This window comes from Cololabis saira, chromosome 11 (genome assembly GCF_033807715.1).
Source record: "Cololabis saira isolate AMF1-May2022 chromosome 11, fColSai1.1, whole genome shotgun sequence".
Classification (NCBI taxonomy): domain Eukaryota; kingdom Metazoa; phylum Chordata; class Actinopteri; order Beloniformes; family Belonidae; genus Cololabis; species Cololabis saira.
In genome coordinates this window covers 47,586,967-47,612,946 of record NC_084597.1, presented here as the reverse complement: position 1 = coordinate 47,612,946, position 25,980 = coordinate 47,586,967, and the positions used below count along the sequence as shown (strand labels likewise).

Below are 25,980 nucleotides of genomic sequence, written 5' to 3'. Positions count from 1 at the left end.
CATTTAAACCTAAATTGAGTGTTGCTTTATGATATCTTATAAATATCTGAGTTGTAAGAAATATGATTCGACTGCTGGGCAGTAGTTCACCGGCCTTTGATGTTTCCTTTTGTGTAAGAGCACTCTTACTTTTGTATTATTGGAAAGATTTTGAAAAAAACAAAGATATTGTTGGAAAAAAAACAGTTATAAAGCATCACAAACTGTAACAATAGGGCAAACGTACAGCATTGTTTTGTATTTTGTATCTTTCAAATAAAAGACAATTTTTTCCAGTCAAATGTTCCTCATTCAATGTAAAAAAAATACTGCTATAAAATCGTATCGTATCGTTATCGTGACCTCAATATCGTGTATCGTACCGTATCGTGAGATTAGTGTATCGTTACACCCCTACTGAGTTTCAAAGCTGCAGGATGAGCTGGGTCTGACTGCCTCCTTCTACTACCTTATGGCTCAAAGATATTATGGATTTCTTAAAATTGGAAAAAATAAAGTTTACAATTAGAGGTTCATTAGAAAGGTTCTTCTCGAGCTGGCAACCATGTATTACCTATTTTGAAAATTTGAGGGTACTTCCAAAGGACTGAGCTGATGTCTTTGTTTCTTGTTGTTTGTTGTTTTTCATTTTTCTATCCCTAAAAATAGTAACAGCCCAATTACATTGGTATATAACTCTGGAGGTGATATATGACAACATTCCGACTCAAGTGTTTACTAGTATAACTTGTGACTACTACTGGAATTGCTAATTATTGATCTAAGAAATAATTATTAATCTCTAGATAACCCATCTCGGTTTCGTTCTCACTTTATTTTCTTATTTAAGTTTACATTCATTGCACTACTACTACTTTTATGTCACTATATTAGTATCTTTTCATTTTTATTTATTTACTATTTTTTTTAAATATTATTATTATTATTATTAGTTTTATTTTTTGTTTATTTTTTGCTATTCCCAAAGGAAACTTAATGATGATAACCATGGGGGGAGGGATGGGGAGAGGGAGAAAAAAAAAAAAGGTATGTTCATCTGTTTTGCTCTCTATTGTGGAAACAATCTGCCAATAAAAACATATATCAAAAAAATAAATAAAGGACTGATCTCCACTGAGCTGGTCACTTTTCTGCTGCATCCCTGCATTACTAACCGTCTGTTACCAAGCATCCCTCCACCTGACAACCGCATCCTTCACCTGTCAATACTACGGCCGTCCTATCTCTGATGCGGCACAGAAGCAGACGTTTTTCTGGTCACTCTGTGTAAGATGACCTAAATGGTTGTGTCTGATCACAAGATCCTACGTTCAGCAGCCTTGTTGGTCAGAAAAGAGATGGATGAGGCATCTTTAAGAGATCGCAGGAAGTGATGAAAGACACAGGACGCTAACAGGAAGACGTTCTTAGAAATACAGTCAGCGCGCCGTCCTCGGTATCCAGGAAATTAGTCACACGCTGCGGCGGCCGAACAAAGCATCCGCTTCTTTCACAGATGACACACCAACGTATTTATAGAAGAATTATCATCTATGGAAGACGTTGCAGAAACTCCCCGAGGCCTGCTCTTCCTCGGCTGCTCCTAAGCTTTCCCACCTCTGACCTCACTTCAAAACACTCAAGACAGTTTCATTTAAACCCTTCTTTAGTGCCCAAAGACGCACGGACGTCAGAGTACGTCTGTGCTGTGACCTGGTTTTTCTACTATTTCTACTTATTCTGACATAAATCATTAACCACAACTCACTCGTTGGAAATGTTCAGTTAAGCTGCTCCCTTTTTACTTCCTTTTCAGAAAGGTCGCAGAAACCTTGCAGACACAGATTAAGAAATCATCTTACATCCCAAGAGGAACCTCGCAGGGGCTGCCGGTCTGACGCAGAGCTCGTCTCGTTGCTGCTCGCTGTATGACGCCGGCCGCTATTCTGATTATCGTCTTAGTTGCTGCAGTCAGGGAGTGTATTCAGAGATGTTTGCTTTAAAAGTTACATTAAAGAGAGAAGCTGCAACAATGTTTCAGGAAAAGCAACATTTGAGAAATACTGCAACAACTGAATCTCAATGTTTCCCAAAGTTGAAACGTAACATGCAGCGTACCTTCATGATGGATAAATACCGTTAAAGAACAACTTGTGTCTCCACCTGCTTCAAGCAATGATGTCTTCATTCAAAACCAATGTGTTCAAAAGCCAGCGAGGAGAGAAAGGGAAGCACTTCTCATTTGCGGCAGCATCAACAGTTTCTTCTACTGAGACAATAAAGCAGCTTCTGCATCCGAGACAGCAGAATTTTTTCTCTGATTGAATGTGTTTCATGAGAATGTAAGGGAGCTTTCAGACCTGTGGCCTATTTGTTTTGTTCCGATTCAGGGGCTAAATTGATACAGTTGTTTCGTTTTTCGTATGTGGTGTCTGTGTTTACAAGGCAACCGTCTGTAGCGGTTCAAAGCTGTTAAAAAATGCCACGAGAACCAAGGGGGAAGGAGTCTTCTCTTCCGCACCCCGGGATAAACAACAAACCCCTTTCACAGAGAGGGCAAAGTGCAGACCGCCGCCGGCAATCCCATTCATTTATGTGCTACCGGTGCAAGAGCGGACCGCTCTGCAGGCGAGAAGGCACCTGCTGCGGCATTTGCGACGCGCCTGCCTGCCCGAATTGAACATTTTTTAATTTCACCGTGCCACGTGCCATGTTTGAGACATCTCGGCACGTCCAATAGGAGGAAGGTGGGGGAGGCTGCCCCGACTCTTCTCCTTGGCCCGCGGTCGCACATACACATGAATGGAGTTGTGTCGGTTGCTGTGTGGATTATGTTCTCACTACAAATCCCGAGCGCGATTGCTGTGTTCAGATAAACCAAACTTTAGGGGGAAACGCTCCCTGTTCCGGAACAACTGCTCCAAACGGGACCGGTGTGAAAGCACCCTAAAACAGCAGTCCTGGACCCGGACTAGTCCCGGACCAGTCCAGGATCAGCGGAGCCTACGGGGACTTACCGGAGCTGTGCTTGCCTGGGAGGGCCACCTCCAGATACACCTCAAAGGTGGACTCGGGACTCTCCCTGGAACAGAAGAGAAACAATTACTGCAAAGTTCCTTATTTGTGTTCTTTTTCAGAAAAACAGCTCAAGTTATCAGAAAGACTTCACATTAAGGATCAACCGAGGATATAAGGATTGCTGCTGCCCCAATCAGAATCTTTGGGATTGACCGCTACATTCATTAAAGGGGACCTATTATGAAAAACATGTTTTCTCTGTCTTTAACATATATAAAGTGGTCTCCCCTCAGCCTGCCAACTCAGAGAAGGAGGAAAGCAACCAGATTCTGCAGTGTCTGTACAGCCGCCCGGATGATCCGTCCAGTGTGATGTGGATCTACGAGACAATAAGATTCTGCTCCCGTCGTTACGGAATGACGGGTGCGATTTAAATCGGTTGGCCTCCAATGCGCGAAACCACTAACAACTAACTCCACCGGCCGGAGCTTCAAACCATTTTTTCGTAGCGGTGTATGGCATCATTCAGGCAGCCAATCAGAACAGAGCCTCATTATCATAGCCCCGCCCACTCAGAATCCTGCATAGATAATGAGGTTAGAGAATTGGACGATAAAGACATGGTTTAGAGGCTGAATTTCGAATTTATTTAGCAAAAACAATTAAAAGCTTGTTTTTAAGACATTCAAGGCCTGTTTAAAATAGGGATTAGATGCCATAATAGGTCTCCTTTAAGGATCAACCGAGGATATAAGGATTGCTGCTGCTCCAATCAGAATCTTTGGGATTGACCGCTATATTCATTAACTTCCATTTGATGGAGCTCCATGTCACCAGCAAGAGATCAAACGTGGCTCAGAGATCCCGGTATTCAGGTTCTGGATCCACTGAGACCCTGTGGTCGAAGCTCAGAGAGCATTAATACAACACGAGAAACTCATGCATGCTGGATCAGATTGCAGAAGCTTTGAAGGAGGATCAGGACTGTGAATGTGGACTCTTGACTCCGGCTGGTGCCGACCTCCCATGAGCTGGGCAGGAATCAGCTCCCAAAACCAAAGCTTGATCCGTCCCATCGCTGCAAAAACCTCCTTTCATGCCAAAACTTTCAGCCACAGCCGTGCATGATCGGTTTTTGCATGGGTGACTGAAAAACCGCCGGCACAGGGACCTGATGCAGAATAAGGCTCCTGCAGATCTATCCCATAATATTTTCTCCTGCAGATCAGACCTGTGTCGTGTTTATATGTTTGGCAAACATTGTTTTTCTGCTCGAGCGAGACCGACATGAAAGAAAAGCACCAACATTCAGACATCGATCCAACGTAAGCATCGTTTTTGCATCTGAATAAAGATTCATTATTATGTTTGAGGCTTATCGTGAGATTAGTGTATCGATACACCCCTACTGACAGGTCAGTAACATCTCCACAGTACAAGCTCCATCACCACGTGTCAAAATAACTGCCTCATGTCTGGCGTTTGATTTGCTACGTGCATGTTCGGCATCACCTACCACCGACAGCTTTAAAAAAAACGATGTGCAGGGCCCGACTGCTGGAGTCTGGTTGCACCTGCAGGTGGAGGAGGGTGCAACCGATGCATGAGGTGCAGCAGGTCCCGGACAGTCATTTAACAACACAGGAGATCCAAAATGTGAGCAGGTGGTACCAGAACACACACACACACACACACACACACACACACACACACACACACACACACACACACACACACACACACACACACACACACACACACACACACACACACACACACACACACACACACACACACACACACACACACACACACACACACACACACACACACACACACACACACACACACACACACACACACACAAGTCTGCACTCATGTTACATCTTAGTGCATTTTATTGTATGTTTTATCCTATATCTTAGTGTATTTCATCGTATTTTCTTCTATTGTGTATTTATTAGTGTATTTTACTGCTGTGTGTCATCATTTCTTGGACTGTATGTAATGTATGTGTCTGGAACCTTCTTTTACATCAACCAGGGACTAAAGATGCAAATTAACCACTGGCTATAATCTAGCATATTTACATGAAAATAATATTATTAATATGTACTGTCCTTTTCTTTTCCTTTAAAAATAAAATACAAATACACGCACACACACACACACAATTATTATTTATCTTTCATCTTGGAGGCCACTTCTGCCTGCTTTTTGTACAAGTTGACGCACACAGTTTCTTTTAGTGCTGCCTATAACTAACCTTGTCTGTAAGAGGAACCCGGGAGCTTTTATGGTGTTGAATCATTGACTCATTGAATCATCGACCTCACACGATGACAACACCGATACACCCACAAACAACTACGTCCGTGAAAATAAAAGACGCTCCACAAAGTTTCCATCAACGAGACAGTTATGTTGTGTATTTTGAATCCTGAAATCTGGCGACAGGACCAACTTCTGCCACTGCAGTCCTGTTTACACGTCCACCTGAGCTCAAAGGTGTTGTCCCGTCCCTGTTTTACGATCTTACGGGTGCAGTGGCGCCACCAGGGGGTGGCCAGGGGTGGCCATGGCCCCCCCTACAAATTTGCTGGCCACCCTACTGCCCTCAATTAAAAAAAAAAAACAAAAAAAAACAGTTGCCGGTAGGGCTGGGCGATTATACGATCTCGATTTGTGATCGCGATCAAATTAAGTTCGATCACGGTGATCAGCTGTGGGTATACTTTCTCGATCACGTGCAAAACATGCTGCAGCAAAGTGCACGACAACCAATCACAACCCGCTTTCCTGGCACCGCGCTGTCTGCATTAATTGATCATGCGCATGACATGCCGCGGCAAGTTGCATGACCATAGGAGCACATTTTCTTTTAGTTAAAACTGTAGCGGGGACAGATGTTTAGAGGAACCTATGTATGAACCGGGTGAAGGCTGATTTATGGTTCCGCGTTACAACAATGCAGAGCCTACGCCATAGGCTACGGCGTAGGCTCTGCGTCGATTTAAGGCGGAACTATAATTCAGGCTTTAGGGGAACATATCGGAGAACAACCAGAAGAATATAGTGTGGATTAAAAATAAAGGTTAAGCACTGAGCTACATGTGTCTCCCGTCTGGGCCATTGCAGACTCATTGCCTGAGCATGATGTTACTAAAACCAAACATACCCGCCATCTCTTTCTTCTAACTTTATGTGCAGCGCGTTGTGTCGCATTAAATGTAGTCCGGACGTAATACCTGCTTTGAGCTGGTGAAATTAAACGAAAAAAATAAGTGCTGTGTTAATTCACAATTCTGCAGATTTTGCATTTCACTTCCCTCTAGGAAGCACAACTGTTTGTTTACATTTTGAATATCGACTATGGTGGAGATTTTGGTGGCTGCTAAAATAATTTGATGTGAACTGTCAGTGTTGTTTCTGTTTGTTGACTATCCATGTTGCATATGAATACCTATGTTAAACAATATTAGTGGCTTGATATTCTGTGCACTGTTTTTGTTCACAGTTCTGCAGGTTTTACAGTTCACTCACTTGCACTTTTTTGGTTGGTTTACATTTTAAATGATCATTAAAAAAAATTTTGTCTGCTAAAACTACTTGAAACTTTTTTAAACTGCTTAAAACTACCTGTTTGTTGTGCCATTTTCTATATGGCTCTTGTTAAAACATGCTATTTGCTTTATTTGTTAATAAAAAAAAAAAAACTAATCCCTGGTTACTTTCTATTTTATTCCAGAAGGGAGGGGGGATCTTCTGATTTAAAGAAATCGTGATTAAAAATCGAGATCATTCAATATGGGAAAAAAAAATCGTGATCACTTTTTTTGCCATATCGCCCAGCCCTACTTGCCGGTCACATAGATTCTATCGTCAGTTATGCGTTTTGGGTTTAGTATTTCTTTTGTACATTGCTCATTTTTAATATTGCTCTTTTTAATTGCTTAGCTATTTATTGGTTATTTTTTTAGGATATACTTTTTTTATACCTTTCGTATATATTTTGTAAAAATTGTTGAGCGTGTGTATGTTTGCTGCTGCACAAGTGAATTTCCCCTCTGGGGGAATCAATAAAGTTTATTCTATTCTATTCTATTCATCCCAAATCATTTGGGCCTAATGCATATCAGTCAGCGTTTCTTTAAAGGTATTGTGACATGAAAAACACATTTTTCTTGATTTTTTGTGTTTTGTTGGGTGTCTTGACATCAATTACACCCAAAAAACAACGAACTTTTAACATTCAGTGTATTGTGTGCTTTCTGGGATTTTCCGCATAACTGTGCAAAAACGGCGCACCTGGTTTGGTGGCGGGCCGTGACGTCAGGGCCCGCTAAATCACCGCCCCCTCCACCCAGTTCTCTGCCTCTCCTCTCCAGCGCACCATAAAGGCTGATTTATGGTTCCGCGTTACACCGACGCAGAGCCTACGGCGTAGGGTTACGCAGCGACGCGCACCTTACTCTGAACCCTACGGCATAGGCTCTGCGTCGATTTAACGCGGAACCATAAATCAAGCTTAACACGGAGCTGTTTAGAGCCTGTTCTGTTCTAATCACCGGAGGAGAACTGCTAAGAAGACCCGCGGCCACTGACTGGACTTGAGATAAGGAGACACTGCTGCTTGCATGCCTTTATTTTTATGATTGTTTGCTGTGGACTGTCTGGTTCGCCCTGCTGCTTTTCCGTGCATGCTTCCCCTGTTGCTCCCTGCTTAACTGTCTCTCCGACGCCGCTGTGAGCGTATTGCTCGCGGGGAGCTGCGGTCCCGGTCCTCTGGTCCCGGTTGGACTTCATTCCCGGGCTGTAGTCGCCCTGTCTGGGCTGTGTGTGTCGGTGTTTGTGGTCGGTGTGCGCGCGTGTGTGTGGAGACCATATAATACATCCATGGTGGAGACGCTGGCAGAAGTGTGCAGCGGTTGGTTGGAGGAGGTTTGGAGGAGGAGCGGGGCAATGATTGACAGGAAAGGGGAAAAAGGACCCGTTTTTCACGGCGCAAAAAAACACTGTCATAAAAAGCCAGGAATGGAGTACTAGATTGAAGTTTTTCTTGTTACACTCTTTTAGACACATTTGAGGGATGTTGGCCAAGACTTTTAATAGTGTTAAAAGCATGTTAAAAATGATGTCACAATACCTTTAAGTATTTCTGAGCCTAATAAAATATATATATATATATATATATATATATAAATAAAAAATATATATATAAAATAAATATATATGATATATTAAAATATATATGATCCATATTACATATTAAAAATGCATATATATATATATACACACACACACACACACACACACACACACACACACACACACACACACATACAATATATATATGTATTATATATATATATATATATACACATACACATATATATGCCCCCCCATTTGCCTCAATAAAAAAAAACAAAAAAACCCTTGTATATAATATATAGGCGGATATATAATATATATATATATATATATATATATATATATAGATAAAATAAATATATATGATATATTAAAAATGCATATATGTATATATATGTATATATATATATATATATATATATATATATATATATATATATATATATATATATATATATATATATGTATATATGTCTCAGGTTTAGTTAGTTAGAAAGTAAATAATAATATAATAATAAAGTATTTCTGAGCCTGTATACTACAACAGTATAATAAAGTCCTGTAATGATGGCTTTTAGTTTTGGTTCCACCCCAAGAGTTGAAGTGGCCCCATCTGGTTCCCCCTAGGAAACATTTTTGGAGGCAAGGGGCGTTTAAGGAGCTTCCAGCGTCAACAAGTCAGGCCTGGCTGTGTGTCCTGTCTCTCCCTGCAGACGCCGCCGGCCGCGGCGTCTGCAGGGAGAGACAGGACACACAGCCCCGGCAGCGCTGCACCGTCGCCCGTGTTGACTCTTACTTGATTCGGGACCCCATCTTCACCTGTTGGCCCCCGCCGTGGCACGACAGCAAAAGATCTCAGTCCAGTGGCGATGTTTTTTTTCCAGAAGCTAAAACCTGCCTGTCACACAGAAACGCACGACGCCATGGTTGGTGCGGTACACACTCACTCGCATGTCACGCTCCCCTCCCCCGCACTGAACTCTGGGAGTTGTATTTTTCTACCGACGTGTCTTTCAGACTCACGGCGCCTTGGGAGACTACATATCCCAGGATGCGTTGCGGGTGACATGTGACAGTACAGCGGCACAATTTGATCGATATCAAAAGTAATTTCCTGTTATTTTATTGTACCTGTTGATGTTTCAGCTTCAGGGGTGCCTCCAAAAATGTTTCCTAGGGGGAGCCAGGTAAAAACCTAAGACATGCCGGTATATATATATATATATATATATATATATATATATATATATATATATATATATATATATATATATATATATATGTATATATATATATATATGTATATATATATATATATGTATATATATATATATATATATATATATATATATATATATATATATATATATATATATATATATATATATATATATATATATCATATATGTTTTAATTCATCATATATTTATTTTTATTATATTTATTATTATTATTATTGTATATACCAGTACTGTTTATAGTGTGTCATACTCTGATATTATTACTGTATTATTATTACTATTGATGCCTCTTGTTTTGCACTATTCCCTTTGCTGCTGTACACTGCAAATTTCCCCGCTGTGGGACTAATAAAGGATTATCTTATCTTATCTTTATTAATATATATATATATATATATATATATATATATATATATATATATATATATATATATATATATATATATATATATATATATATATATATATATTTATTATTATTATTATTATTATTATTATTATTATTATTATTATTATTAGGCTCAGAAATACTTGAGATACTCTGACGATAGAATCTATGTGACCGGCAAGTGTTTTTTTTTTGTTGTTTTTTTTTATTGAGGCAAGTGCGGTGGCCAGCAAATTTGTAGGGGGGCCAAAGCCACCCCTGGCCACCCCAAACATAATGTTATGGAGGTTCCTTTATAACTAAATGGACTTCTGGACACGTAAACACACAGACGTGACAGTATAGCGGCCAATTTGATCGATATAAAAAGTAATTTCCTGTTATTCTATTGTACCTGTTGATGTTTCAGTTTATGGAGGGTTTTTTTCGGAACTATTATATCGATAATCGCTGAAAACAATCTTAAAAGTTTGCTTAAATTCAGAGATTTAGTGGACCTTAAAACAGCGCAATTTATGTTTAAAATCAACAATAAAACACTTCCTGACAGCATTCAGAAGCTCTATGAACTAAGGGGAACATATATGTTCAGGAAAACAATGTTAAACAACGATGATCTCCGTGGCAGGAGTTAATCTGTGGAACAGCTTAGATACAGAAATGCAAATGTGTAGCACATTATTACAATTCAAAAGCACCTATAAATACAAAATGATTAATACATATAAAACAAAGGTATAATACACATAGGCATGTACCTATGGACATGTGTATGTATGTATGTATGTATGTATGTATGTATGTATGTATGTATGTATGTATGTATGTATGTATGTATGTATGTATGTATGTATATATGCATATGTATGTATGTATGTATGTATGTATGTATGTATGTATGTATGTATGTATGTATGTGTGTATGTATGTATGTATGTATGTATGTATGTATGTATGTATGTATGTATGTATGTATGTATGTATGTATGTATGTATGTATGTATGTATGTATGTATGTATATATGCATATGTATGTATGTATGTATGCATGTATGTATGTATGTATGTATGTATGTATGTATGTGTGTATGTATGTATGTATGTATGTATGTATGTATGTATGTATGTATGTATGTATGTATGTATGTATATATGCATATGTATGTATGTATGTATGCATGTATGTATGTATTAGGGGTGTAACGGTATTTGTATTCGTCCCGTCCCGTCACGGTACGGGGGTCACGGTTTGGTACACGCAGTCATACGGCGAATACGTCTGACTGAGTTAAAAAAAAAAAAAATGAATCATCTTTTTTTTTTCCCTTATAAATATCAAAAGTCACGTTCCATTACAGCCCTAAATCTGTGCTAGTCTGTGCATATCAATAAATATATGTGCAATTCATTAGGAGATTAGCGCTAAAGTTTAAAAGAGGACTAAGCATGTACAAAGTTTTGAATGTTACCCCGTTTTCCACGTTACCTGGATTATTTTGGGTTATGGAAGAGTCAACTACCGTTGGTGAGTCAGTGTAACCTTCTTAAATAATTTCTTAACAGAATGTTGTGGTAGCTTTGACCACCTGCCTATTTGAATGTGATTTGTGTTGTTGTCAACTAGACTAGAGTCTATTCTCTGTTATAGAGCTCAGAAATGATGTTATAGACCGCTGTGTCTATATCTATCTAAATAGATTGTGTAATTTTAGACCAGTTAGGTTTTTTGTATTTAAGCTGAATCAAAGATGGAACTGAGTCAGTCCGTGACTATCTGAGTTTTCAGCTCCGCGTGTGTGTGTGTGTGTGTGTGTGTGTGTGTGTGTGTGTGTGTGTGTGTGTGTGTGTGTGTGTGTGTGTGTGTGTGTGTGTGTGTGTGTGTGTGTGTGTGTGTTTCTGGTAGGATGATGTTGTTGAACGTTAAAATGACTATCATAAGGCCCATGGAGAATGCTCCGCCCCCAGACGGCTCTGCCCATATGCAGCAGTAGAGGAGCCCGGGTTCAAGTATTTATTAAAAGTGCTCGAGCTCGTTACAATGTCCCATCCCGCGCTCACATAAAAAACATAAAAAATTAAAAACACTAATGCACAAGTTAAATGTTTTATTCTATTTATTTTACACTTTAATAAGAGATGCTTTTTAGTTTTGAACAAACTTTAACTTTCAAATGCTATGATCAAAATAAAGGAAGAAAAAACTCGTCTTATACATTTGGGACTTTTTGTATTTTTTTTCCCGTTGTACCGAACCCGTACCGAACCCGTACCGAACCGTGACCCCTGTACCGAGGTACGTACCGAACCGTGACTTGTGTGTACCGTGACACCCCTAGTATGTATGTATGTATGTATATGTGTAGGTATGTGTATGTACTATTGTATTATTGTATTATTGCTTATATAAATAATTTATGTAATGGTCTTTATTAATGACATTGCACTAGTTTATAAAAGCTAACTTTTTCTTGTGAAAAGGGAATGCGTCATGAGCTTAGGCTTCAGTCTCCACTTTTCGGTCCTTGGTTTTTAGTTAATATATATTTAGTTAATATATATATATATATATATATATATATATATATATATATATATATATATATATATATATATATATATATATATATATATATATATATATGTATATATATATACCAAAAATTATAGATATTTTTTTGTATAACACTGACGATTTATACCTGTACTTTGGGTTATTGGTGTTGTGGAAACTGAAAGGACCAATAAACTAAACTAACCTAAACTAAAAACATCCTAAACCATTAAACGTCAGCTGGAAATTCTGCATATTTTGTACAGGTTTTTAATTTTGATTGTTGATTTTTCTAAAAAGAGGAAAGAAACCTCAGGAATATGTTATTGGTGCCAGACTGAATTATATATTAATTGTTGCCACGTATTATTACGGAAATAAGTCGCACAAGTAGATTTTTTTTACATAGGATTGAGGGTCGAGGACACCAAGGTGGAAGGCGCCCTATGTTCACTCGTGCACAAGAGGCTGCCATTGTGAACATGGTTTTGACCAATAATTGTATCAGGCTGCGAGAAATCCAAGCCAATATCATCAATGATGACCATATTTTCAATAACATCCAACGAGTCTCTCCGTCAACATTAGGTCGAATCCTCAAGAAAAATCTAATAAACATGAAGCAACTGTGTCGGGTACCATTTGACAGAAATTCAGAGCGAGTGAAACATCTGCGCAATGAGTATGTGGAGGTATGTATTGTTCATCTTACTATGGTGTAGTATTGTGCACTGCTCATAATGTTCTTGCACAAAAAATACTGTGCAATACATATGGAATAGCATCCTATTGTCTTTTACTGTTTTTCAGAGAGTCTTGCAAATGGATGCAGAAGAAATTCAACATGAATTTATATATGTGGATGAGGCTGGATTTAACCTTGCGAAAACAAGAAGAAGAGGGAGAAATGTAATTGGACACAGGGCAATCACCAACGTGCCAGGGCAGCGAGGGGGTAACATCACCCTTTGCGCTGCTATTTCACAAAATGGGGTCCTCCACCACCATGCAAATCTGGGACCCTATAATGCAAATCTAATACTTGTATTTCTTGACAGACTGCACGAGATTGTCACAGCATTAAACCAAGTGGACCAAATGCGGTACATTGTTGTTTGGGACAACTCATTCCATCGGGCTGCTCTGGTCCAGAATTGGTTCCATGAGCACCCTGAATTTGAAGTCTTATACCTTCCCCCTTCCTGAATCCAATAGAAGAGTTTTTTTCAGCATGGCGGTGGAAGGTGTACGACCTGCGGCCCTATGACCGTTTGCCCCTCATTCAGGCCATGGAGCAGGCCTGTGATGATATCGAAGCAGCTTCTGTGCAGGGGTGGATTCGTCACACGAGGCGATTCTTCCAACGGTGCCTTGCCAATGAAGACATAGCCTGTGATGTGGATGAAATCTTATGGCCTCATCCAGCCAGACTGAGAGATGATGAATAGTTACAGTATTCTTTTTGCTTTTGCAGTAGTTTTTTTTTTTCAGAGTCAAAGTGTATGTACTTCATGCAGTAATTTTTATTTGTTTACGGATTGTATTTGTTTCATTGATTTCATTGTTGGTTGATTACTGTAACTGATTATGGTAAGAAATACTGTAAGTATTGAAATAAATACTTAAAATATTCAGTCTGCAGCATCAGTGTTGTGCAGTGCTTGGTAAATTTATAGTAGGCCTATTTGTGTACATTCTCCCTATATCTCAAACTAATCATGAAGAATGTTCTGGGTTTGTCACTATTTTTTTTTTACATCTAAATTATCCCTTACATAACAATGTCTGGCCAAAAATCTAGCACATGCTATTTCTTAAAATTAGTTTTTTTACAAATGTGTTTTTTATTTATCACAGCAGTGTGAAACTGGCTGCAATAGTGTCTGATCATTGAGGACTGTGTTGGTTAAATGAAAACGAATAACATTTTCACAAATATGTGTATATGTTTTGACTGAAGTGTGTATGTTTTGACTGAAGTGTGTCATTTTGCAAACAATCTAGGACTTATACAAATTGAGTGTTGTGTTTGGATAATTGTGATTATATTTTGAAAAAAAGAACCCAGTTTTCAAAATAGCGTGTAAACAATTTAAAAAAACTGTAAACACATTTCCTGATAGACTACCTCACTTTCTCAAAACTCTAAACACAAATTACAAAACTCACACACAAAATTCAAAATCCTTCACTTCTCTTGCAAAAGCACACTCTACCCTCAAAACAGTGTTAACTCTTCACTAAATGGTATTTCCTTCTCAAATGCCAAACACATACATCATTTGAGTAGACATTTCTAAGCACCCACTGAACACTGATGTGCAGAATGGAAGACACTATAGTATAAATGGAAAACACTATATGAATGCCTCAGTAGGTAAGTAGTAAACAATTGTGAAAAACTGTAATAGTGGCTGCATGCAGGGTAGGTGGAGTCAAACACTGGACTTGACTCCACCCCCTTATTCACAGTACAGACCGTGTTTGAAATCAGCATTGCAGCTTTGTGCTGCCTGCTTTCATGGAGGAACAGTGACTACGTTTACATGCAGACAAAATTGGGGTTAAGGTCAATATTCTGGTTACTGAAACATTGGGAATAATGTGTTTCCATGCGTGAGTAAACAGGGTTATCCCTGTTTACATGGTGATTAATCATTTGGGATATCTGGATCAAACCAGCGATGCACGGAGAACGTCATGACCGTCATTTCCGCTTCTTCTTCCTGTATCCAAATCCAAAACAACAATAACAGCAGCACGGTGGATAATCACCAGCCCAGTAGAAGTGGTTTTGTTTCTCGGCCGTGTAGTTCTTCTTTTTCAGCGTCTTCCAGCAGAGCTTGATCTGGTCTGGTGTTCCTACAAATCCTGCTTCGCGCAACTTTTCGTTCACCTTTTTGTAAATCTGGCTATCCCGGTACTTTCTACCGTCTACAAATGCAGAAATGTTCATATCTTTCATTACATTTATGAAGTGATTAGTCTCCTCCTGGTCTTGTGTTTCTCCGTGTTTATAAGAACTTCCTGGACTCAAAAGACCAGGATTCCTTGAGATCTTGAGAGCATGCGCAGAAAACAAATTCCTGTTCCTTTTGATGGGGAAATCCCGTTTGGCGTTTACATGACCCAATATTCAGTTAGAAAAGGAGTAACCCAGGGATCATATTGGGGTTTTTAAAAACCGGAATATGAGCAAATTCCGGTTATTCAAAGGGGTTATTGGTGTTTACATGGCCGTGCAAAACGGGGTTATTGCTAATATTCCGGTTAGAAAAGGATTATTGACTGCATGTAAACGCAGTCTATGATGCATGATTTCAAGTTGAGCGGAGAAGCAGAAAACATTCTGCAACTGGATAGATGAGAGAAACGTATTGAGAGTTTTACCAATTGTTTTTTCTGTTTGGAATGATGCTAATCACTAATTGCTAATCATCACATGGTGCACTACATATCTCGATGTCTCATTATATGGTGAGACTTGTTATAGCATATATAGTGCACGCAATGTATCCCACAATGCATTACTGCACTAGCTGGGAGTGATCTGTTATGTTTCATTGTGACAGCAATGATTGGTGAACAGTTCATTCTGCTGTTAGTCGAGAGTGAAAGGTTGGTCAGCTGAGAGTCACACATTGATAGTGAAAGGAGGAACAGGCTCAGCTGATCAGACGTGATTCTTTTCACCAAAAAGAACCTGCCTCTCACTTTCCCCAAAAAACGCTTAGTTCAGAGACATGCCGACTGAAGTTTGATGTTTTGTTTTATTCAAATGTGGAAACTGCAATAATTTCACCAAATGTTTATTTTTCACTTGAAATTTATAGTTATAGCCTTTTTTTTTTACTTTATTTAATCTCATTCATCATTTGTTGTAACAAGTACATAAGAAAATAAAACCTATCTTCCAATGCATTGCAATTCTTTTGTGGTATAAGTGTGGGCATTGGTATACCGATGCCCACACTTACGATATACCCAGTATACCCAGTATCGGCAAGTACTCAGATCCGGATCAGTATCGGTTTGGGAAAAATGGCATCGTCGCATCCCTTCTGGTTAATAAAGACATTTCGTCGTGCCTTTACATCTACATTCTGTGATAAAACCACTCCTCAGAGCTGAATAATCCAGGTGCCCTTAAGTAAAAATCCAGTCCAGCAGTTGTTCCAACCAGTCACTAAACCAGCTCCTCTGCAGGCAGTGGTGGACAGTAACGGAGTAAATTTACTTGAGTACTGTACTTAAGTACATATCCAGAGGATTTGTACTTTACTTGAGTATTAGATTTCTTTGGTACTTATTACTCTTACTTGAATACATTTCCAAGACAAATATTTTTACTTTTACTCGAGTAAGTTTCTAGGAAGGCTGAAAAGTACTCGTTACTTTCAGGTCTGCTCTTTTTTCTTCTTCCCTAAAATCCTATTGGACACAAGCTGTTTTTGTCAAAGGAGGAGACCTATCACAGTGCACGCTCTCCACTGGGATGTACATAAAGCGGAAATACGTCAAGTCTCCTCAAAACGATACCGCCAAAGTAGCCTGCGTTTGTCAAGACAGAGCCGCAACAAGTCAAGACAGAGCTGCAACAAGTCAAGACAGAGCCGCAACAACGGCTACGCCTGCGTCAGGAGAAGAAAGACAATCCGCTGAGTCGTCTGAGTCTGATAATGAGCCGGACTCGGAGCAGGGACTTTCACAAAATCCTTGGCGTATCTTAACTCAATGTTTGAGTTCGACCGAGTAAAAAACGAGGGCACAGACAAACCACAGACATTTATTTTCAAATGTTTATTGTGTCTGCCGAAGCAGAACTACCTCTCTGCTTTCAACAACTCAACATCTGGTTTTAAAGAGTTAATTCTCAGAAACAAGAGTTAAAAGATCCTTAAATTAATGTATAAAAAATATAGTAATTTACTGATGTGGAAAATAAGAAATTTACTCTTACTCTTACTCTTACTTTTACTTAAAGTAAATTTAAAAGCATTTACTTTTGGATACTTAAGTACCTTTAAAAGCAAGTACTTTTCTACTCTTACTCGAGTAATATTTTGACTGAGCTACTTTTACTTGTAACGGAGTAAATTTTGACCAGTAGTATTTGTACTCTTACTCAATTACTGGGGTCGAGTACTCTGTCCACCTCTGTCTGCAGGTAGATAGTAGGTCCTTAGTGAAAACACCTGTTTTAAACACAACGCAAGAGAACAAGTACAACCGCTACACAACCTCAGAGGGGAGTAGCATATACTGGAAATCAACAATCAGAACCAACACCAAACTGAGATGCAGTGGCAGCTATTGGATGTATGGAATAAGTTGGACAGGGATTTGAAATCAAATAGAACCTTATTTAAAAAAATATTGAAAAGAAGGATGATTTCTCTATACCAAAGTAATGAGTGGGGATGCTTACTATGTTGATTTGATTATTAATTTATCAATTGGTGATTTGATTATTCAAGGATGAAGGAAACATGTAGACTGTACCTTTTTTTACTTTCTTATTTCTCGAGGAATCTTTGTTATCCCCATGGAGGCAATTTGTTTTACTGGCAGTCTTATCTCTTACTTCTTGCTTTTATTTCATTACTTTAAAATAATCCTTTTGAGGGTAGGCAATGAATAAGCTTTGCTTCAGCTTTTCGGTCTAGATGTTATTTGTATATTGGAAACTTTTTGTAATGTTTTTGTAATGTGTATTCGTTTCCTTGTTGTCATTTTTATTTTATTTTTAATTTTGTAAAAGCTATTTTGATGTTTGTCTCATTTGTATTCTTTTTTATGATGTCATGACCGAAATAAACCAAACTAAACTAAACTAAAGTGTTGACGGTGTAGATTTGTTGTCGCTTCAGACACCCAAATAAATGCTTTCAGTCAGAGGGAAAGGGTATTTTATTTCCTTATATGCCCCTAATTAGGTCTGCTACCTGCATGGTGCGTCTGAAATGTCGCACCCAGTCAGGTGTGTGTTTCCTCTCCACCTGCATTACATCCATCACGCCGCGGCTGAGAGAGGAGACGGAGTCTGACCCAGTTGTGAGGAAACGCTTGTCACTATACTTCCTATACTCAACATTTCAGAGGTTTCGGAGGAAGAAATCACCACCCTCTGGTTCAGAGCGGGTGTGCAGAGCAGCCTGCGTGGCAGCAGCGGCGGCACCGCGCACTTCACACTCGCGAAGAGGTCGTGGGCGACTTATTGCGCAACAGCGCGGATCAATGCGACGACGCGTCGCATCGGAACATTTTCCATCAGCGGGACGCGCTTTACTTGACCTTGGAGGGGAGACGGAGACATCTGCGCGTCCGTGGCCGGAGGTACAGTATTGTCGCACAGACAAACAGCGGGGATCCCGCTTGTTGACATGTATTTGTGTGGGGACTGAGCCGTGAAACTGTTCACGGAGCCTGAAAACGCGCTGGAAAAAGCTGCGAATAATAATGCGTGGAAATGATGGTTCCGTGGGTGATTATTAAAAGCGGACGTGAATCCGTTTGAGCCATATGCGTGTAACTTTTTATAAGGTTGTCGGTGTCCAGAAAAACTGCGGAGACTGAAGTAACAGTTTAGATAATTAAGCCCGACTGGTGTTGGATTTAAAATGATTTATACTTTTTTATTAATTTTTTCCCCCTGCGTGGGCTGTTCTGTCACAACAGGAAACTTCTATAATACCCCTAACTTCTTGTGCACCGGAGTTGTTTTTCCTCAAATGTAACGTTTTTCTATTTTCATGTCCCGGCGCCGCTGGTCACGTTTTCCGACCCTTAAGGCTGATTTATGGTTCCGCGTGACACCGACGCAGTGCCTACGGCGTAGGGTACGCGGCGACGCACAAGGTACTGTTTCATAGTGGGGGCCAGAGGGGGCCACTTGAATTCTTAGGGTGGACACCAAAACTAAAAGCCATCATTACAGGACATTACAGGAGGATCTGTTGTAGTATACAGGCTCAGAAATACTTTTTTTTACTTTCTAACTTGTCTGCATTAATGGTTAATACCATGTAAAACCCAAGGCATATATATATATATATATATATATATATATATATATATATATATATATATATATATATATATATATATATATATATATATATATATATACAGTATATACTGTATATATATATGTATATATATATATACATTATATATATATATGTATATATATATATTATATATATACATACATATATATATATATATGTATATATACTGTATATATATATATACTGTATATATATATATATATATATATATATATATATATATATATATATATATATATATATATATATATATATATATATATATATATATATATATATATACTTTCTAACTTGTCTGCATATATATTAACGGTTAATACCATGTTGGTAAAAACCTAAGGCATGTGGTGGACACTAGGTGGAGTTCTCACCTCAGAATGGACACTGGGCGTGGTAATGGGAGGAGTTACAAGGGTATGCTGTTACAGGTGTGTGGATTAATTTGTTTGGAAGTAAAATTCACAGAGACTCCCATATTCTGTCTGCTCGTCTCATTTTACTCACTTCCACAGTGGTGACCCTGATGTTTTTGAGTTAGATCATGATAAACGCAGACGCCGTTCCTGCTGCTGCTCCTGTCGTTGCTCCTGCAGTATATGCAGCAACAATCACATTTTTTTGGCAACATGATCCGGCCCCGTGGTTTCAACACATTGAGGCGCAGTTTCACCTCTGCGGAATCACGGTGGATGACACTAAGTATTATCATGTCGTCGCCGCGTTGGATTCCTCAACTAACCGCTGCGCCATGCGTTTCCTGAGGGAGCCGCCAGCAGAAGCTGCTGCGTCTGTTCCAGCTGTCTGATGCGGAGCGCGCAGATCACCTGCTGTGACTCAGTGGATTGGGGGACAGTAAACCTACAGAACTAATGGACAACATGCTGGGACTGCTGGGTTCAGGTGACACCATGTTTCTCTTCACACAACTGTTCCTGCGGCAACTCCCGACTCCAGTGCGCACGGCTCTGGCCACCTCTCCTTTCGTGCACACCAAGGATTTCCGTGGGTTGGCGGAGGAAGCGGACACTGGCCATCGTTCTCCACTGAAGGCTCCCTACGATGGGCCTTTCTGCGTCCTGGAGACGGGCCATCACAAAGAGTTTTGTGATGGACATGGGGGGGAATAAGGAGCAGGTTTCAGTCGACCGTCTCAAGCCTGCTCATGTGGTCCCAGACGAGCCAGTGGAGCTGGATCGGCCCCCACGTTGCGGCCGGCCACCCAAGTCTGCCACCGTCCCTGGTTCTCCATCCGGGGAGACCCCTACCTTGCCACGTCGTCGGCAGGGACGTCCCCCTGCCCCGACCCAGGCCCCTTCCAAGTTGCCTTTGGCAGAGAAATATAGTCGTTTTGGCCGAGTGGTCAGACCTCATTAGAGAGGCTCTTGACACTAGGGGCCTGATTTACTAAAGGTTTGCATGTGTAAAAACGTGTGCAAACTTGACATCACCCGCAAACCAATGTGCAAGCTGATCTACTAACAGCGTGCAAAGAGGACTGCGCCTCTCAAATGAGCAAAATAGCACACGCTGTTCATTTAGTACTTTTGCCCTGATGAATAATCAATATGGGGCGTACCCGCCAGAAATCGCTAAATACTGGGAGGGGAAATGCAAATATGTCCATTTACCACACGCAATGAGATTTACCAAGCCTGAAAGTTTTTGCGGGGATTGTGATTGCGTCTGTATTTAATACGTTCGAAAGGAAGGTGCTAATCTGCCCAGCATTACGCAGGGAGGCTTGTTGGTGCCTGATTTGAGGACTGGGGTGGGGATGGCTCAACTTGTGGTGAGGATTCTCCACATGCAAAAGGAGAAATATTTTATTTGAATGTTAAATCGAGTATTATTCAGCAAAAGGTTGCCACAGGAGGCACCTTCATTTTTTTATTTGTGATAATAAATAAATCACGTGTTTTCATGGAGAAAAAAGTGTTTCTTATTGTGCGCCTATACTTGTTCTGCAGTTGTCATACCCCGGTGTTGTGCCGTATTCAGCACCCCTGCCGTGAAAAGCACCCCCTCGTCTGACAAAAATTATATTCTCATTCCGTGTCACGTTCTGTTTTGTGTTAATGATTCATGTTTAAATGCGCTCATGGATTCCACAATAGTCATACTTTCCCACAATTACAGTCACAGATAACAAAAATCGGGTAAATGGTTATTGATGTCATTAATTAATAGCCTGCTTACTGTGTTGTCTTCCATAATATTTGTAAATATATATAATATAAACTCCTAAGTGTTGATAATGATTTTCCTAATGTGTTTGTGTGAGTGTGTATATATAAATATATTGAAGTGTCAGTGTGTTGTTTTTTTTCTTGGTCTACTTATCATTGAATATACGAGGGGGTGCTTTTCCCGGCAGGGGTGCTGAATACGGCACAACAATTTGCCTCTTCCACTAATATCTCTAACTCCAACTCGTCAAATTTCATTTTGCGCTCGCAAACCGTAAGACACGCAACACCTCATTTAAATACTGCGGTTTGCACCTGTTATCAATTGCGCACGCAATCTTAGTTGATCACCCGCAAAACACACAACAACAGCACGTGCAAACTTTTTCAGTGCACACGCAATTTAGTACTCTTTATTTAGGATCTTAGTAAATCGGGCCCTAGGTGTAGTATTGGTTGGGGGGTTGGTTGTACTGTACGTAATGTCAATTCTGAGCGTTCAGGGGGGGCCTGTGTGGTGGATACTAGGTGGAGTTCTCACCTCAGAATGGACACTGGGCGTGGTAATGGGAGGAGTTATAAGGATATATAAGGAAGTGCTGTTACAGGTGTGTGGATTGATTTGTTTGGAAGTAAAGTTCACAGAGACTCTGCTCGTCTCATTTTACTCACTTCCACAGGCATATATATATAATATATATATATATATATATATATATATATATATATATATATATATATATATATATGCGCATTTTTAATATATAATATATATCATATATGCATTTTTAATATATAATATATATCATATATATTTTAATATATCATATATTTATTTTATTAATAAATATATATATATATATATATATATATATATATATATATATATATATATATATATATTATTAGGGTCAGAAATACTTAAAGAAACGTCTACTGATATGCATTTTGCCCAAATGATTTGGGATGAAACGCATAACTGACGATAGAATCTATGTGGGGTGGCCAGCAAATTTGTAGGGGGGGCCATGGCCACCTTTGCCCCCCCCCCCCCCCCCCCCCTGGTGGCGCCACTGTGCTGGTGGCTGTGAGGATGCCTGGGCACACAAGGTCAAATATCTGGCTAAAATTAGTCACGTGTCAGCTGTGACTGGGAACCAGGGCCGAGGTTCCAATATCACAATTGGTTTTCCTGGTGTTTATTGTTAATCTGTAAGGTATTGGAGGAGTTCTGGTGCTCTGGTTTTTACTGGCTGTGTGGTTTAGATGATTTGATATTTCTTATTGTGGTTTTTAACCCAACACCAACATTCTGACATATTCATACTGTAAGTCACTATTGCAGCTGTGCAAACAAGACAGACAGTCTATTTTAGTTCAAGATCTAAATAAGATTTTTTTTTTTTACACTTTTACCTGACGGTAAATAATTGTCAGTCGACCTTATATGGAAGCATTTATATCAAAGTTTTATGATGACACTGTGACTAAAAAGATAATTTTGTCAGGACCAGACTTACACACACAGGAGGCAGATGCAGGGTATCAGTCTTTATTAGAGATTCCGGCTCAATCCCAAGGCTGAGAAAAAGGCGGGCTATGAAATATTCCCTATAACGTTCTTCCTCATGAAGAAGCAGGGTTAATCAAGACAAAAAACTCAATCACTCCACATGGAGGAAACTAAAGGCTAAGCAAAAATTCACTAGTAAGTTCATCTTAGATATAACTCAAAATCACACGAAGGAGACAAATGGAAATCGTGGCAAAAACTGTGGTCAAGAATACTATGGAGACGGCCGGGGCGTACACACATGACCGGAGACGACACACTGGCAAAAGATCAGGGGAGACGCAGGCTATTTGAACACATGAGGGTAATGAGGAACAGGTGAACACAATCAGGAATCAGGGAGGGCAATCAGACCGATGATACGGGGAAAGGCAAGTGACCTGAAATGAGGAACAGGAAAATGACAAGACAAAAAAGGATCAGGAAAAGACAACCTCCCCACGGTGTGACAAATTTGACATTCATCACCCGTGTGAATGCTGATTGGTAAAACTTGCAATTGTAACGTTCCCTTTCAGTCTAGCTGGCTCACTGAGATTAGACGTGCCGTAAACGATGTCTTCTGTTGTGGGTCAGCGGCTCATGGATCGAGAGTAAAGCTTGAATTATGGTTTTGCGTCAAATCGATGCCGTGCCTACGCCGTGACGCCGTCACCGTGACGCCATCATCGTGACGCCGTCGTGAACCTTCGGACTTCTCCGTCACTCCATTTCTCCGCGGTGCAGTACCCCCCCGTGACCGCTAGGTCGCGATCTTTTCCTGAATGGTTTATCTGACTTTTCCGGTCACAGTGAATGAAATCAATTTCTGGGAGGTGCGCGTCAGCAACGGCGTGGGCTATGGCGTCGTTTGGACGCAGAACCATAACTCAGCCGTAACTGTCACCAATGCCAGGTTTAAATATGCTGTCCGATTTATACATAAAAATGAACAAAATATGAGGGCTGACTCCATGGCAAAGAAGCTGTTGAGTAAAAATGTTGTCGACTTTTGGAAAGAAGTGAGAGTTCTCAACAACAGTAAAGCATCCTTACCATGTAGATGGAACATCAGGGTGTCACGATTAGTTAAATTGGCGGACCCAAAAGCAGAACACAACAAAGTCAAAGTCCAAGGGTGTTTATTAAAAAATGCAGGAAAAAAGCAATCCGGAGGGCAGCGGGATTCTAGTGTGCCGGTGAGCAGGCTGAGGCTGAGTGGCAGGTACGCAGGCAGGCAGGCAAGGCAAACGGCTGGCGGAGATTCTCTGAGGATGAGAAGGGCAGGAATCAAAAATCACGAAGAGCACAAAATCTGCACTCACTAACTAAACTGGGGTTACCTTTGTAACCCAGAGTTTTCCAAAAATGCTAAACTAGGAAATATACTGGACAGGTAGACTAGAAGCGTTACCACGCACTAGGGTTGTGAAACGATCTGGCATCGGTGCCGCAGGATCTCCAAACATTTGTAGACTGGGGATGATTAGCTGACGCCAGGCAGGTGAGGAGACGAGGGAACTGGAACCAGGTGTGCCAAGCTGAGAGCTGGAGCCAAGCCTATACGCCCACAGAACACACACAAACAAATAGACAAGACACAGACACTGACAGACTGTGACACAGGGGCACACAATAACGCTGAGTTGTGGCAGCAGCACTATAGTACTTTGTTTAACTGTATTAACAGTGAATCTTATAAGGTAGATTACATCAAGAGTAAGGACTGTATGGGTATCACTGCTCAGGAGGTGTATAATACAATACACAAGTTATCTATTAACAAAGCAAGTGGCTTAGATGGCATTGATGCTGAGCACCTTAAATATGCCAGTGTGAGAATATTTCCCCTCCTTGCATTGTGTTTTACTGGTTTTATGTATCATGGCATGCTTCCTGACTCCATGCTCTCTGTTTTATTAGTCCCAGTTATAAAGGACAAGACTGGTAAAATTAGTAGTATAGACAACTACCAACCTATAGCTTTAGCAAGTATAGTGTCTAAAGTGATGGAAATAATTCTGTTAGACAGATTAAATCAATATATTTACTCCACAGATAACCAGTTTAGATTTAAACCCAAGCATGGCACTGACCTTTGCATTTATGCACTAAAGGAAATAGTAAACAGATATAGGGGGCAAAATTCATCAGTCCTTATGTCCTTTATTGATGCGTCAAAAGCTTTTGACCGCATCAATCACAACAAGCTGTTTTTAGAGTTAACCCAAAGAGGGGTACCTGGGAGCATAGTAAGAATATTAGCCTACTGGTATGCAAACCAGGACATGAGAGTTAAGTGGGGCAATACTGTATCACTCCCTTTCGGTGTCTCCAAAGGTGTTAGACAGGGGGGAATTTTGTCTCCTATACTTTTTAACTTATACATGGATGATCTGTCTAAACTCTTGAATGAATGCTGGGTGATAAACTAGTAAATCATTTGATGTATGCGGATGACCTGGTGGTGCTAAGCCCAAGTAGCGCTGGTCTCCAGCAGCTCCTCATTATGTACTGAGTATGGCATTGATAATGATATCAAGTATAATGCCAGTAAGAGTGTTGTCTTCATCTGTAGAAGTAAAGAGGACAAGGGGCAAATATTTCCTGATTTTAAATTATCTTTTAATGGTCTCCATGTTTGCAGAATGGTCAAATATCTCGGTCATTTTATCACAGAACACATTGATGATGATGATGATGATGATGATGATGATGATGATGATGATGATGATGATGATGATGATATTCACAGACAGTGCTGCAGGATGTACGCACAGACCAACATCCTCGCACGCAAGTTCAGCATATGCTCAGAAGCTGTGAAGATTCATCTCTTTAGAG

The 25,980-nt window shown here is 39.9% G+C and overlaps 2 protein-coding genes across 6 annotated transcripts in view; one reads left to right on the top strand and one right to left on the bottom strand.

Annotated features, from left to right (window-relative positions):
- Positions 1-9,112, bottom strand: part of dennd1a (DENN/MADD domain containing 1A) — a 94,572-nt gene extending 85,460 nt beyond the window's left edge. For 3 of the 4 annotated variants that reach the window (XM_061734629.1, XM_061734631.1, XM_061734630.1), the window contains exons 1-2: positions 8,945-9,112; positions 2,997-3,061 (exon numbers count right to left, since the gene is read on the bottom strand). In XM_061734629.1, the coding sequence (XP_061590613.1) occupies positions 2,997-3,061; positions 8,945-8,961 (82 nt within the window). In that variant the 5' untranslated portion in view covers positions 8,962-9,112. The remainder of the gene's footprint in view (positions 1-2,996; positions 3,062-8,944) is intronic. The other variant, XM_061734632.1, reaches the window with a different exon arrangement.
- A 9,373-nt stretch (positions 9,113-18,485) lies between these two features.
- nek6 (NIMA-related kinase 6) overlaps positions 18,486-25,980 on the top strand; it is an 88,573-nt gene continuing 81,078 nt past the window's right edge. For both annotated transcript variants that reach the window (XM_061734627.1, XM_061734628.1), the window contains exon 1: positions 18,486-18,664. The gene's annotated coding sequence lies outside the window, so the exon portion shown is untranslated. The remainder of the gene's footprint in view (positions 18,665-25,980) is intronic.